The following is a 15,328-nucleotide window of genomic DNA, read 5'->3' as shown; positions in this document are numbered from 1 at the left end:
TAACGTTTTGAAAATTCCTCTATCACAATGAGTTCACGGTAGGCGCGCATGCGCAAGGGTGTCGATGAGATAGGCAAAGCGACCGGGCGTCGGAGTCTTACCTAAGTTCGGTTCCTAGTGGACTATCACCCATCCACCAAGTCATGCCCTCGTGAACCGAAGAATATCGGCATTGGATTATTAGGAAATAAATCATCATCATCATTGCTCCAGAAAAGATTAAGACTCGAGCAAATTGGCAATCCAAGGTCAAAGCTTAGCCGCTGTCGATGCATGCTGAAACATTACCTCGTTTTCCATCGACATGCGGCAACTGTTTGGGACGTGAACATTATGTCTTCCTGGCTAATGAACATGCACGGATGATAAAGCTAACTTTAGTCCTTGCTCAGGGTTGAGCAAAAAGAATCAGTAGGATTGGGCAATTCGCGATGGATTTGTGGAGCCTGCTAGAAAAAAAAGTAATATTAAACTCAGAGATTTTACATGGCATACTCATAAATATCAAGTGTAAAGCTTTTACATGGCAAGCTTGTAATTTCCATCATAATTATATGTACCATAGATTTCAGCTATATAGTGGGGTAAACTCTTTTGTATTTGTAATACTGAAGCTTGTAACATTGATACTCATACTCATAGTGAAGAGATTGCTTAGTGCAGCACTGTGATTTTGCCCCATTCTGAATTAGAAGGGTTTTTTCACTCAAAAATTCGCTCATCTTTTTTTTTGTTTCTTATCTTCTCTTCGAAGATTCACGTTCCTAACAACTAGTAATAGAGCTCAATTTACCAACAAGTTTGGATCTAATAGTCACACGGGAGAGATAAGGGTTGTTGTAGCTCTAACCCGTGGCCCGATGTGTAAAGGAGAGATTGTTAGGGTTAACCCACATTGGTCATAGAAGAGGCTGATAGTCGGTTTATAAGTGTGAGGAAAAATATCATCCTTTGAGCTAACTTTTAGATATGAGAGAGACCCAAGACTACCTAATAACCGATGTCAGAGCATGGCTTGGCGAAATAGTGGAAGCAATGAATATGGATGAACGGAAGGTGAAGATCGACCGGTTTGTTGGCAATGACTTTGGTTTTCGGAAGATGTAGATCGAGGATTTCTTGTATCGGAAGAACATGCATCAGCCTCTGTTGAGAGAGAAGGCGGAACAATGGATTTGATAGAGTGGAACGATGGATTTGATGGGGGCCTTGTCCAACATGTACGAGAAGCCTTCCGCATTGAACGAGGTATATTTGATGGAGAAGCAAATCGAGACTTTGTGGTGAAATGTTTTACTAGAATAGCAAAGAAAAGGGTTATTTGAGGCGAGATTATAGAGCCCCAAAGAAGAAATTTCAAGAGGAAGAGAAATAAGTAAATGCAACTCTTGAAGTGATGCTTGATAATGATACTTGAATTTTGAGCATTGACGGTCCGATTGGGTCTTGGATTCTAGACTTAGGTGCATCATTTCACTTTACTTTGTGCAAAGAATTAATGCATAATTCTGTTACTAGAAATTTTGGAAAGGTTAATCTTGCTGATGATGAACCATTCAATATTTTGGGATGGGGTGATGTTTATCTTAAAACCACCGACGAATATCAATGAAAGTTGCATAATGTCGGATATGTTCTAGGACTTAAGAAAAATTTGAACTCTATAAGTCAATTAGACAAGACAGGATACATAACTATTTTTGGGAATAGCTCTTGGAAAATAGTTAAAGGTGCTTTGGTTGTAACATGGGCAACAAAGTCGGGAACGTTGTACATGACTAAAAAGAGAAACCGCATGAGTTGCTGAGTGGAAAGTGGATTCTAACTAGTGGTACTGCAGGCTTGGACACATGAGCGAAATGGGAGTGAAGTTGTTAGCATCCAAGGGAAAACTGCCTAATTTGAAGTCCATAGATATTGGTTGCTGAGTTGAAAGCGAATTCTAAATTGTGGCATTGCAGGCTTGGACACATGAGTGAAAAGGGGACGAAGTTGTTAGCATCTAAGAGAACACTGGCTGATTTGAAGTCCATAGATATCGGTCTATGTGAAGACCGCATTACGGGCAAGCATAAACATGTCATTTTTTCGAAGATCGGGAGAGAACCAAAGAAAGGAAAATTAGAGTTGGTGCATACAGATGTGTGGGGGCTAGCCCTTGTGCATTCCCTCAGAGGCCCACACTACTTTGTCACGTTTATTGACGACTCCACCAAAAATGTATGGTTTATTTTCTGAAAAATAAATCCGATGTGTTTGCTACTTTTAAGAGATGGAAAGCTGAAGTAGAGAATGAGACTGGCTTGAAAATTAAATGTCTAAGGTCCGATAATGGTGGTGAGTATGATAGCAAGGAGTTCAAGCAATTTTGTGCAGAGAACGAAATCGAAATAACAAGAACTGTTCCCTACTGATCGCAACAAAACGGAGTTGCTGAGATAATGAACAGAACTTTGAAAGTGCGTGGAAGAAGTATGAGAATGCATGCGGGATTACCCAAGATGTTTTGGGTGGATGCAATTAATACAACAAGATATCGATCAACGAGAGGACCTTCGGTTCCACTTGATTTCAAGCTACCAGAAAAAGAATGGAGTGGAAAAAAGGTGAATCTCTCGCATTTGAAAGTTTTTGGTTGTGCTTAAGCTTGATGCAAAAGCTAAAAAATATTTTTCATTGGATGTGATTTTGATTATTTTGGCTATCGGTTCTGGGATGAGCAAAATAGAAAAATAATAAGAACTGCTGATGTTACATTCAATTAAAACTTGTTGTACAAGGACAAAGTTGTGGTAGAATCTAGGGTGAAAAAGAAAACAATGGAGACTAAAGAAATTGAATTGGAAGGGGTTTCTAAAGAGTGTTATGGTTAGAAATCATGAAATTGCTGCTGTAAACTATAATGAAAAATTAGAACAAGATTCATATATTCTTGAGTTCATTTTGAGAAGATCTAGTAGAACATATGAACATGTACACGGGTATTCTCCATCATTGAATTATTTGCTTTTAACTAACGCTTGCGAACTAGAAAATTTTTCGAAAACGGTGCAGGTTAAAGATTCTGTTAAGTGAGAGTTAACAACACGGGATGAGTTGGATTCGCTCAAGAAGAATAGAACTTTGGTGTTAACTCGATTCTTGGATGGAAAGAAGGCATTGCAGAATAAGTGGGTGTATCGGGTCAAGGAAGAACCCGATGGCAACAAGAGATATAAAGCAAAGTTAGTAGTAAAAGATTTTCGGCAAAAGGAATGAATTGACTACACAGAAATTTTCTCTCTAATTGTGAAATTGACTACTATCAAGCTAGTGTTGAATATTGTTGCTGCTGAGAATTTACATCTAGAGTAGTTAGATGTAAAGACTGTATTCCTCCATAGTAACTTAGAGGAGGATATCTATATGGTACAACAAGAAGATTTTCAGCTTTACGGAAAAGAAAATTATGTCCGTAAGTTGAAGAAAAGTCTATATGGCTTGAAACAGGCTCTTAGATGGTGGTACAAGATATTTAAGACCTTTATGTGTGGTAACAAGTTCCCTAGAAGCGAGATGAATCATTATTGTTAATTCAAAAAATTTAATGACTGCTATATTATTTTGCTGTTATATGTGGATGATATGCTTATTGCAAGATCTAGCATGAGGGAAATCAATATACTGAAGTAGCAATTGTCAAAAAAGTTTGAGATGAAGGACTTGGGCGCTGCGAATCAGATTTTTAGGATGAGGATCACATGGGATAGATCCAAAGAAATTCTAAAGTTATCTCAAGAAAAGTACATCGAGAAAGTGTTGGATAGATTCGAAGTCCATAATGCAAAGCCTATAAGTACTCCTTTAGGAAATCGGTTTAAGCTCTCGAAGGAGCAATCGCCAAAGATAGATGAGGAGCGAGAATATATGGCTAAGGTGCCTTATGTGTCACCTGTTGACATGTAATGTATGCTATGGTGTATACCGGACCGGACATAGCTCATGCAATGGGAGTTATGAGCATATACATGGCTAATCCAGGAATAAAGCATTAGAAAGCAGTAAAGTAGTTACTAAGATACATGAGAGGCACTTCGGGTATGTCATTATGTTTTATGAAAAATGATGTTATGTTGTAAGGCTTTGTTGATGTAGATCTTGGTGGTGACTTGGATAATAGAAAGAGCACCTTGGGTTATGTTTTTACTTTAGGTGGCATTGCAATCGGTTGGATGTTTAGACTTTAGACGCGTGTATCTCTCTCAATCGCTGAAGTAGAGTATGTTACTATATCCGAAGTTGGTAAGGAGATGATTTGGTCAAACAAATTTCTGAAGGAGATAGACAATGAGCAGGATAGCATTGTTCTTTTCGGTGATAGTTAGAGTGCTATTTGTCTTGCAAAGAATCTGATATTTCATTGAAGGACAAAGCACATTGAGTTAAAGTATCATCATATTCGTCAACCAATTAATGATGAGACATTGTCATTGAAGAAGATTCTTGGTGCAAAAAATCCATCATATATGTAAACAAAGGTTATCGCCATTGAAAAATTGAGGTTGTGCCTTAGGCCATTTGGGTTACAATGATAAGTGAAGACTGTGAAAGATTATTGTTGTTTTGAAGATTCGCCTCCAAGTGGAAGATTGGTAGATTTGTGGACTATGATAAAAATATATATATTAACGCAGAGCTTTTACATGGCATACTCATGAATATTAAGCATAGAATTTTTGCATGGCATATTGTAATTTTGAGAAAAGTACACTAGAAGTGCCATAACTTTTGTACGGCATTCACTTGAGTGCCATAATTTTCAAAACGTTCATTTAAGTGTCATAACTTTCACAAATCATTCAATTGAGTGTCATGTTGACATGGACGCCGAAAAGCTGGCATGATACGCCGAAAAAGTTGCTGTAGCACTCAAGTGAACGATTTTGCTCTGACGTGGCACTCAAGTAAACGATTTTTGAAAGTTATGACACTTAAGTGAACGTTTTGAAAGTTATGGCACTCAAGTGAACGCCGTACACAAATTATGACACTCACGATGTATTGATCCCTGTAATTTTCATCATAAGTATGTGTGCCCTAGACTCCCGCTATACACTGGGAGCCATATCTTTTATATTTGTAACATTGAAGCTTGTAATATTGATATTCTTACTCATAGTGAAGAGATTGCGTAGTGTAGCACTATGATTTTTTTCCTTTATGATTTAGAAGGGTTTTTCAAAGTAAAAATTTGCTTATCTTCTTTTCTCTTTTGTTCTCTTCGAAGATTCACATTCCTAACAATTCGATTTAGTTTTCAGAAAGGCTGATTAGGTTCCTCGTTCCACGGGTGGAACCGCCCACCCGGACCACCCCGATCAGACTAGCTAATTTTTTTTAATTTCAATTCAATTTATTAAAAATATTTAAATGAATCATTTAAACTTTTAATATTTAGAGGTACTTTTACATATTTAAATTATGAATATGTATTTCAAATATATGCAATCGGTTTTTCTGAATTGCCCGAATCCACATATCAATCCAGTTCAGACACCTTCAATCGGATTTCTATTCCGAAAATTGAGGAACCGATTCCTTCGGTTCGGTTGCCAGTTTTGATATGAAACCGGACTGGATCATTTCTAGACTTCATGATTGCTTTGTACCTCGATGACGTAACAAAGAGAGAGCTGCTTCTGTTCACGGGGGGGATTTTGATCAAGCATTCTTCACTGCTCCTGTGATGGCGGCGACAGAGACCCAAGTTAGCTTCAGGGGAGGGGAGGGAGGGCGTGGAATAGCCGACCTACCTCTGCGCACTCTCTCTCTCTCTCTCTATATCTCTAAACCCTCTGAGAGAATTTTTATGAGGTACAAATAATGGCGAACAGGGAATGGGAATGAGAATGGGAGGAAAATTCTCAGTCACTTCCTGGTGTGGTTTGGTCAGAAAGGAAGAGGAGCTCGCCAAACCCCCACGCCTCCTTTAGGTCCACGTAGGATTTGCACTCGAGACACCCCCGATTCCTCGAAGAATAAAAGATTGCCAATCCCGAAAACATACACGGATTTCGATTTTTCTCGATTAAAATAAAAAAGCGTGTGTCTGTGAGAGTTCTGTGATGTTTCATCCCACAATTAATTTGGGACAGCGAAAGATTAACTGATAGACAAAAGTACCCCTCTCTATCTCCCTCCCTCTCTCTCTCTCTCTCTCTTTCCACTGATAAGATTACACAAGCCACAAGGCAGAACGAGGAAGAAGAAGAGGAGGAGGAGGAGGAGGAGCTGCAAGAAAGAGAGCGACTCATCCCATGGATGCTGCTGCTCAGTGGCGACAGGTAAAGACAAGAAGACATTTTTTTTTTACTTGTTTCTCTTTCTCCGATCATCATCATCATCATCGTCCTCGTCGTCGTTTGATTTCCCTATGTTTTCGTGTCCGTGTCTCCTGCGGAGGAAAAGGGTGTGTGGGAGATTTTTCTCAAAGGCGTACAGAAGAAAAAAAGGTTGGAGCTTTGGATGAAGCTTTTTGGTTGATTTTTATCTGCTTCAGAAAAGTCGAAACTTTTCTTTCCACCCATGAAATGATGCTTAGCTTCCCACTAAATACTACTACTCCCCCTTTGAATTTTGTGTGGGTTAGCTTGGTTTCTTAACAAGAAGAAAGCTTTCATCGTCATCATTATCTCTCTGTTGAAAGTACTGCACCCCTTCTTTTTTCTCTCCCTCTCTCTTTCTCTTTCCCACCTGCTGATAAAGGGATCTGGGAAAGTTGCTCCTCTTTGTTCTTTTTCCCTTGTAAACATGTAAGGAAACCTCCCCCCTCAAAGTTGTCAAAAGTTAACTGCTTTTGTTTTCTTTCCTCTGTCCTGTGTGTTTTTCCCTTTTTTCTTCTCTCTCTCTCTCTCTCCCTCTCTCTCTCCCACACTAATTCTGAGTGATCCAATCTTTTTCATTCTCTTGGATGATGAAGTCCTAGACCTTTTCTCAGTATTGTTTGGCACTTTTAACTGTTCTCTCTTTCCTTTTATTTTTGTTGTGGAATGATGTACAGGGAATTGGGGCTATTAAAGCCATGGAGGGCTCACCGAGGCCTGCCCTAAGGTCAAGGCCACAAAAGGACCAAGCTTTAAACTGCCCAAGGTGCAGTTCCACACACACCAAGTTTTGTTACTACAACAATTACAACCTCTCTCAGCCCAGATACTTCTGCAAGACCTGTAGGAGGTACTGGACTGAGGGTGGTTCTCTCAGAAACGTCCCTGTGGGTGGTGGGTCAAGGAAGAACAAGAGACCATCACCATCTTCATCTTCAAGTTCGTTGCCATCGTCAAAGAACAAGAATGTTCCCAATCTGAGTCCACCACCTCCTACCACCATCCTTCACTCCGACCCTCAAAACCCTAATAACAAGCTCCATGAAAGCCAAGATCTGATCCTGTCCAGCTACTTGCCGGCTCAGGCTTACGCTGCTATTAGCCACCATCTTCCAAACCCTAGCTCTTCTTCTTCTTCTTCCCCAATGGAGCTTCTGAAGAGCGGTGGGGCTGGTCCTAGCGGTCTGAGCCTGAGTAGTTTAATGGCGATTCCCGGGCCTGATTCAAGCGCCTGCATGTATTCGTCATCAGCTGGGTTTCCTCTGCAAGAACTCAAGCCAACCACCCTCCAATATTTCTCTCTGGCTGGCCTTGAAGCTGGGGAGTTCAGACAAGCGCCTTCGAGGGCTGCTGAGTTCGACCAAATGAATAGGGGGCAACATGGAGATTCATCAACTGGGTATTGGAGCGGATTGTTGGGTGGAGGATCCTGGTGATGACAGTTGACATGGTCATATGACAGAAAGATAGCAGCTCTTCTTGCATGAAAAGCATTTGCAAGAATTCAGGATGAGTTTGATTTTCCTTTTGATTTATTTCTTCTGAGTGTGACTTTGCTTCTAGGGTATGATGGAAAGCTAGACAAACGGATAGGGGTAAAATGGTTTCTTCATTTTTCTTAATTACTGTCTTTCCACTGAGCGAGTTTGGTTGCTTTGCTTGCCTTCATTTCATTGGTTTCTTACATATTCTTCGGTGCTTATGGGTTTTTTGTTCACCTTGTCTTAGCAACTTGATCAATGGGGATATGCTTGAGAGGTTTCATAATGGAGAAATTAGTACATTCTCGAGAATTCAACGACTATTCTGTCCAATCCATAAATCAAATTCGAATGGACCATGCATTTAATCGTCCCACTATTGATTATTTCATTTTTTTTTTCTTTTGGAGTTTTACTAGATTTATATATTTCTTTTAATCCAAATAATTGAATTTGATTTTAGTTTTTCATGACCCATTTTCTTCTTTCATTTGAAAGGTTTGAAGAAAAAATTTATTTTTTTCTTTTAAATCCTGTATAACTAAGAAAAGAAAGTATATACAGCACATAAAAATTTTGGCTAAGGCCTAGTATCAGCATCTTCTTCCCTCACTGCAAGAGGAGAGATCGCAGAGCTTGCTCAGTATTTTGCATTGGCATCTGCGGAGATGGCTTGATTAACAGTAGCGTAGCAGAAAATCATTTTTACTTTGGGAAGTCAGGAATGTCTGTGGCGATTCTTCTTTTTTCCTTCTTTTCTTGGTAAAGTGCGTTGGAATGATTGATGGCTTGTCAATCCTTTATCTTTACAGCACATGATAGTATTATGATATAACTACGTGCGAGTGTGCGCTCGTGCTCCTCTCTCCTCCTTTCTCTTCAATCAAAAGTGTTTGGTCTGGTCTGGTCTTATCATTTTCTCATCAAGACACCAGCAAGAGCAGCATCATCTTGTGGCAAAGATTTCTCGCAACCCAGAAAAGCTGATTGAATGAATGGAGCGAGTGGGAGGTGGAGAATAAGAAATGAGTGGGGAAGGAAGGACCAGAGGACGAGAGGTGCGTGGAATGTGAACGAGTATGACCCATCTTCCACTTTCCCTCCCCGCGCCAGCAAGTTGTGCGCAGCTTCACATGGCATCCCACTTTCATCATTAGGGTTTCTCTCTCTAGATATATATATATATATATATATTCAAAGTGGGACAAGCATACTTGAAAATTTCTTGACTCCGCGTTTTATTTGAATTCATCAAGTTCTAAACTTTTTACATCTAGTCAATAAGTACTAAAGCGAGCGGATGTCTAGTGGTTGCAGCCTACGATTTGAGCGAGCAAAATTGGAAATGATTAGAGGTTAATCGATCAAAACAAAATATGAAGGACTAACTTGATGAATGAACAAAAAGGTTCATGACTATTGTTGTATCCATTAAGTATTTGTATATGGCTGGTTGTGAACTATTGTCCGCAACTGCAAATGCGGCGTGTTGTTGATCATGGCTAAGTAAGTATGTCATGGAACAGAAGAAACGTTCCAAAAATTCTGAGATCTACAGAGGCATTTTGTTCCAAGATTCATTCCTCTCTCTCGCTTCTTCTCCATGCAAGCGAGGAATGAATCTTTTTGCCCTAGGGGCTGGTCCTAAAGACAACCTCAGCATCGTTCCCATCAACCCTCCTTCCCCTCGAATCCACGCAAGCATTCTACAACTTGGGATGAGCAGTAAATTATTCTTGACGTCTGTTCTTCACCAAGTGGTGAAAGGTCGCGAGCGAGGCAATGATGATGATTGGGGGGTGTTGTGGGTTTTTTTTTTTTTGCTAAACTCGGGCTATTCGTTCGTCTCTCTCGCCCCCCACGTTCTTGTCCCTCGTGTCCCTCCATTTCTGTGAAAGCTGAAGCAGGCCATGGACGGGTCTGAGTTCTGATATCATCGTCCATCTTTACTATTTTGCGGTACGCTCGAAACCCTACTGTGTCGGTGCTGATGGGCTAATTAGGTAAACAACATGTGTTAGCATTTATTCTCTCTCTCTCTCTCTCTCTCTCTCTCTCTTTCTGGGGTCTGTGTTTCCTTCATGGCATTTTTGCATGTAGCTAGGGTTTTTGAGACTCGCAGAGCTCGAGCTAGCGACCTTCATCCAGTCTACTGAACATTAACTTCTGGAGAGACTGGCTTCTTTAGCTTTCGACTCATCTCGGCACACATGGCTCTTCTTATGACTGCATTGGCTGCCCTACGCGAATTCTTTACTTTTTTCAGCGCGCCCATGACAATGATTGGTGCGACATCATCGAATCGAGTCGCTCTTTGACGGGTCAGTCTATGATGTCGCACCGCTGTGCACATCTTCGGGATTTGTAAGGCGCAGATACACGATCGTTTATAACGGAACGCATCATTCTCAGCAAGTTCTTTATTCGAGATTTGCCACATTTTGTAATAGCCTAGGGCAAAATGTGACAATATTCGGAAAGTATGATTTTACGACGTCGTGTGATGGTTGATGACCAGATGAATGTGTTTAAGAGCAATGCAAATCCACTTAGGTTATATCATTGAGCTGTAGACACAACTCAGCTGAGAATTTCTCCTCAAAATCCCAAGTGAACGCCCAAAATATTAGAACTGTTCGTATTAGGTTAGTGTGAGAAAATCAAACTTGTCCTGTTATGAAAGCTCCGACAATAACAGAGAAGAAATCGAAACGCCTATGCTATGAAACGCACTGAATCACGTTAGATGACTCAGATCTCCGTCCATGCGTTTGGGGCTCCTTTCGCTGACCTCTGGATACGAACCGGCGGGTTCAAAGTTCTTCCTCGCCGTCGTCGTATAAATTTCAGTAGTTACTGGAATCGGGACACAAAGATTCAAATCCATACCATCTCTTTTTTCAACGTGAAATCAGCCTTAGAAGTTAAAAACATGTTGCTGCAGAAACAAGTCTATCAAAGATGGTCATTCCTTTAAGGTTAAATATCCACAAAGTTTACTCTTTACAGAGTGGCTGCAGTTTTCCTAGCCAACCATCAAAAGAGCACGCCAAACAGATGCAATAAGGAAGCTAACTACATAGACCTTGCTCGTATCGCATGTAGCAATACCTTTAGTAAGCTTCAACAACCCATAAGAGAATTGTAAATACAGAGACTACCAATTCCATGTACCTGATGCAGAGTGCTGTGCTTTTTCCAGAAAAAAAAAAAGGAAAAAGGATAAGGTGGTGAAGTGCATCTGCAACTCCAAGGAGGTAACCAAGTGTTTCGAGCTCTAGCCGGCGCAATCTCCACCTCCAACCCGAACTCCATTTTAGAGCATGCATAATAAGCTATTGCCACGGATCTGGTGAGCTATGGGGAATACAGGGGGCATCGCCATATCAATGAAGGCAGATAGTTCAACACAAATGGCTCGCAAATTCAACTTGAACAATCAAGTACTTACCATTTTCCAGAAACCTAAGCTGAAAAATCGGCCAGTTATGGACATAACACTACTGAATGCCTTGAGGATAGCTGACACTGGAGAAGGAGGCTTTCATAGTATTAAGAGTCAGGAAAGCGAAACGTGACAGGGAATTGCGAAATCACATAGACAAGTTTTTATAAGCTATATGAGCATAAAACAGAGACGCTTCATAGTCCAACTTCCCCCGCTAATCGCATGTGTTTTAGCTCCTGGACCTCTAGAATAGTGGAAACATACCTCGACTTGATAGATTCGGAAACATGAGAGTAACAATTTACAACATCTCTGGAAAGGAAAATGTGAAACTATTGAGAAGACCTCAGATCTCCACCAAGCAGAAACTTTTTCTGCATCGCAAGCAACCCAGAAGCATTGCAGAAACCAAAAGGGACGGAAGGAAACACTCCAAAGTAGCCACTTCAACTTAAAACCTTCTTGTGAGTCATGAATGTTCAAGCAGACCGGTCAGGGATCTTATGTTTGTACAATACCATGGTTTTCTTTCGCTAGTTGGAAACCTCGAAATTCAAGAGCTCGATGTCAAGAACCTATAAATCACAGCTACTAACTGAAGGGAAGTGAAAATCCAAGTAAAATCAGACATTTTCACATGTACAAAAAGTGAAAGCGATATGCAACTTCCAGACACCACACATGGCAAGATTCCACAGTTCTTAGGACCAAATTTTAATCAGCTGAGAAATCTCTGTACACAGAGATTGGGTTATCTACACATTCATATAAGCATCGCGATTTAGGAGGATTAATGTTTTGTCAAGCATGAACATCAGCTGGTGCTCCTGCTACCAATTTTCTTTAACGATCTTCACCTTCTCGAATATGAATTTTCCTTCCTTATACTTCTGTGAAGCCTCGTAGGCCCTCTCGTACTTCCAACCCAACACCTCGTGGCAATCGGCACAGGATATGTCAGCAACCGTATGAAGACCAGTGCGGAGGCGCCGATCTTCTTGGGCCCCCACGATGATGTTCATGGCGTGAGAGAACAGAAAAGCCCGGCCATTTATTCCCTAAGAACAAAAATCTCCAGACCCCCATTAAACTGATTCATATGCTTGAATTTTGATGACTGACAAGGACTTGGAAACAATACCAATAGCTACAAACAAAAGTAATGAGATTGAACACCATTTAGCCATCTAATGCGAGACAAAGCCAGATCCTCTCCTACCTGTAATGCCAATGACAAATCTCACCTTCTAATTGAAAGCTTTGAAAAGGCCTTTAGGCATAAATGGAGTATGAACTCGGAATTTAAGACATGACAAGACATTTTTGCTGATTCTATTCAATTACGAATCTTTCCTACCAGCAATCTGTTTGTAACATGTTTCCATACGGCCGACACGCGACGAGGGTCGCACCGATTATTACTTAAGCGCAATGCTCAAATGTGTTGAAAACTACAAACATCACCGAGCTGAAACATTGCGAGTCCACAGAACGGTCAAGAACAAGAAAACATTCGCTCAGAAAACTAAACGCGCCTCACCTGGAAGTCCTTGGAGATAATATCATCGTGAAGACCAACATGGTTTCGACAATTGTAGCAGCTGTACACCCGAGGCCCCACAACTCCCTCCATTGATGGCAAAAGAACTCAAAACCTCCTACTAAGACAACCTCAAGCTGTGTAAGCCAACAAAAGCAGCGAGCAAACAAACGCAGATCAGAAGAACAAAACCCGCCGGTGGAATCTGTAGACGAACACAAATCGACAAAGAAACCGCAGATTTTTCTCACCTACAGAAGAACACGGCGACGACCCAAAAGTCCAAAACAGAGGTTTTAGCGTGCGAGATTGCAGCAGAATGGACTTCCTCCGGATTGAGTAAAGATTCCACGGAACAGACAGCCGGTTCGACAGGGACAGAACGGGCAAATCGAAGATCCCCCAGAAGAGCACACAACCGAGAAATCAATTCGCGTAGCGAGTGACTGGAGCAGTAACTAGAAGCAAGAGAGCAGAACAGTCCAACGCAAACCGATGGGCGTAATGACCCACTAGTCAATTCGAACAGTAAACTTGGAAATGGGTTGGGATCTGAGCTGTCGATTCTCCGCCGGATCAAGCAAGAGCCGATCGAAGATCAACAGTCAACAGAGAAATTTAAAGAACCGATCTTTTTCCGACCCTCGCGAAGCTCATCCAATATTTTTGTGCTCGACTTCTCAAGAGAGGAGACGGACCCCCTCAAAGTCATCGCGCGAGCTGGAGCTCCGGGAATGCCATCCATGAGGTGAGTCGGGCCGGTCCGGACCGAACCGATTAGCAGCAGAGTGCACCGAACTGTAGACCCACGCTCCACTCGGTCCGGTCCAGATCCGGGTCCGGGTCGGGGTCCGCCAATGGTTTTAAGTTGCGCGCTTCGTAGACTGCGGCCCACGCCCCCGCGGGTACTTTTCTTGGCGGAATTGGTTGCGCCTGAGACCAGTTCATCGTGACCGTCAGATTGGATTGGTCCCACGCCATTTTGACGGCTACGATGAAGTAAGAGGAGCAGTCGACGCCTCCTTGGAGTCCATCTCGTGTACGGTCAAATTCCTTCGGCCAATTTTCCACCTTTGGATAATTTTACAGAGAGAGAGAGAGAGTGTCCCCCCAAGAAAAAATGGATATCTTGTTAGTGAAGTCATGGGCCCATGGCATGATGTTCAGCAGAGAAAAAGCCCCACCTAATTTAGACCGTCGATTTCGCAACGCGATTTCACCTACTTTCGCCATTTTTCCTCGTCAGTGATCCTAAGTGAAGGCCTAGGTGAATGAAAAGTGAAAACTATAATTAAGCCATCATTTCAGATCCTATTGAATCATGTTACGACCAAAACTAACCTTAGCTGATCAAGAGAATGCCGTTGAATGGTCCATTTGCCGTCAACATAAGCTAGGTTCATCAAATAAACACCTTCACGGAATCGTAAAAGATGGAAATGCTGTCGTCATTGTCATTTTTAGTTTTTTTTTCCCGTATTGTTTTATCCAGTTCATTAAATAAACCCCTTATGGAATCGCAGTCGCAGAGGAATTCGAAGTTCATGTGCAAATCGTCGGCGAGATAATAAATCCAAGCACCGCGGTAATCCAAATTAAACAGGGGGAAGCAACCCAAGTTCTCTAATCTTAACGAGATTATAATAAAGTACATTCACAATTCAACCGTTATTTTTTATTATACGTGAATATGAACGTCATCCGACGTCGTTTCGCGGCGAGAGACGCATCCAGAGCCAGCGAAGACCCGAACCGCGAGAGGCCAGTTCATGCGCGGACCAGCGTCAGTACTCCTTCATGATCTTCGCCAGGTCGATGATGAATCGGCCTTCCTTGTACTTCTGCTTCGGATCGTAGGCTCGCACGTACTTCCACCCCATCTCCTCGTGGCAGTTGCCGCAGTACATTTCCGCGACGGCGAAGACCCCGGTCATCAGCTCCCGGTCCTGTGCCTGTCCGAAGACCACGTTCATCGCGTTCCTGAACAGGTAGGCCGGTCCCGATTTCGCCTGATGAGGAACGATATCGAAGATCGTTTTCAGATTCTAAAGAAGCACAGTCGATCGAAACAAAAAGAACAAGAATTGAAGGATTTGGGCGAGGGTTTCTCTTTTCCCTTACGTGGAATTTTTTGGATAGGATGTCGTCGGCCATGGCGACGGGGTTGCGGCAATTCCTGCAGCTGAAGAAGGGACGGCCGACGAATTCCGCCATTGAAAGAAGAGCAACGAGGTTACGACGAAGAAGGAGAAGAAGAAGAAGCAAGCGCTCGAGTTCGATCTGATCGTCGAGTTCGACTGGGGTAACGAGGATTGGATGCAATTTAAAGACGCAGAGAGTTGATTGACTGACGCGTGGAGAAATTGTTGGCTGCTCCCGAGAGTACCATGTGCGAAATGAGCCCAACATATGGAGGTTTGCCACGTGTCCTAACGTTGTCCAAACTTGGTGAAGAGGACCAACGGAGACCAACGTCAGAATTTGTAAGAAGCCCGCT

The 15,328-nt window shown here is 42.0% G+C and overlaps 3 protein-coding genes across 6 annotated transcripts; 1 reads left to right on the top strand and 2 right to left on the bottom strand.

The window, feature by feature from the left end:
• The first annotated feature begins 6,045 nt into the window (after positions 1 to 6,045).
• LOC115742250 (dof zinc finger protein 1-like) lies at positions 6,046 to 8,129 on the top strand. Of its 2 annotated transcripts, none has more exons than XM_030676413.2 (2): positions 6,046 to 6,323; positions 7,040 to 8,129. In XM_030676413.2, exons 1-2 carry the CDS (start codon positions 6,297 to 6,299, stop codon positions 7,796 to 7,798), a joined length of 786 nt encoding a protein of 261 aa, XP_030532273.1. In that variant the 5' UTR covers positions 6,046 to 6,296; the 3' UTR covers positions 7,799 to 8,129. The 2 variants fall into 2 exon arrangements, with proteins under 2 accessions (XP_030532273.1, XP_030532275.1); XM_030676415.2 differs by lacking the exon at positions 6,046 to 6,323 and adding an exon at positions 6,412 to 6,791.
• Positions 8,130 to 11,903: 3,774 nt separating this feature from the next.
• Positions 11,904 to 13,946, bottom strand: LOC115742251 (protein yippee-like At4g27745). Of its 3 annotated transcripts, none has more exons than XM_030676416.2 (3): positions 13,083 to 13,581; positions 12,832 to 12,968; positions 11,904 to 12,349 (listed from the first exon to the last, which is right to left on the bottom strand). In XM_030676416.2, exons 2-3 carry the CDS (start codon positions 12,922 to 12,924, stop codon positions 12,122 to 12,124), a joined length of 321 nt encoding a protein of 106 aa, XP_030532276.1. In that variant the 5' UTR covers positions 12,925 to 12,968; positions 13,083 to 13,581; the 3' UTR covers positions 11,904 to 12,121. The 3 variants fall into 3 exon arrangements, 2 of the variants coding, with proteins under 2 accessions (XP_030532276.1, XP_030532277.1); XR_007196628.1 differs by having other exon boundaries at positions 12,207 to 12,510; positions 13,083 to 13,946; XM_030676417.2 differs by lacking the exon at positions 13,083 to 13,581 and having other exon boundaries at positions 12,832 to 13,070.
• A 489-nt stretch (positions 13,947 to 14,435) lies between these two features.
• LOC115742294 (protein yippee-like At4g27745) lies at positions 14,436 to 15,124 on the bottom strand. The gene is made up of 2 exons (XM_030676497.2): positions 14,953 to 15,124; positions 14,436 to 14,840 (listed from the first exon to the last, which is right to left on the bottom strand). Exons 1-2 carry the CDS (start codon positions 15,043 to 15,045, stop codon positions 14,616 to 14,618), a joined length of 318 nt encoding a protein of 105 aa, XP_030532357.1. The 5' UTR covers positions 15,046 to 15,124; the 3' UTR covers positions 14,436 to 14,615.
• Positions 15,125 to 15,328: the final 204 nt, after the last annotated feature.

This window comes from Rhodamnia argentea, chromosome 10, assembly GCF_020921035.1.
Source record: "Rhodamnia argentea isolate NSW1041297 chromosome 10, ASM2092103v1, whole genome shotgun sequence".
Taxonomy (NCBI): Eukaryota; Viridiplantae; Streptophyta; class Magnoliopsida; order Myrtales; family Myrtaceae; genus Rhodamnia; species Rhodamnia argentea.
The sequence above is the reverse complement of the archived record's forward strand: the minus strand, read 5'-3'. Positions and strand labels throughout refer to the sequence as shown.

Excerpts from the sequence above, each read along its gene's own strand:
- LOC115742250 (XM_030676413.2), top strand. The coding sequence starts at position 6,297 with ATGGATGCTGCTGCTCAGTGGCGACAG. Across the intron at positions 6,324-7,039 it reads CTGCTGCTCAGTGGCGACAG|GGAATTGGGGCTATTAAAGC; the intron begins GTAAAGACAAGA and ends AATGATGTACAG.
- LOC115742251 (XM_030676416.2), bottom strand. The coding sequence starts at position 12,924 with ATGGAGGGAGTTGTGGGGCCTCGGGTGTACAGCTGCTACAATTGTCGA. Across the intron at positions 12,350-12,831 it reads TTATCTCCAAGGACTTCCAG|GGAATAAATGGCCGGGCTTT; the intron begins GTGAGGCGCGTT and ends TTTTGTTCTTAG.
- LOC115742294 (XM_030676497.2), bottom strand. The coding sequence starts at position 15,045 with ATGGCGGAATTCGTCGGCCGTCCCTTCTTCAGCTGCAGGAATTGCCGC. Across the intron at positions 14,841-14,952 it reads TCCTATCCAAAAAATTCCAC|GCGAAATCGGGACCGGCCTA; the intron begins GTAAGGGAAAAG and ends GTTCCTCATCAG.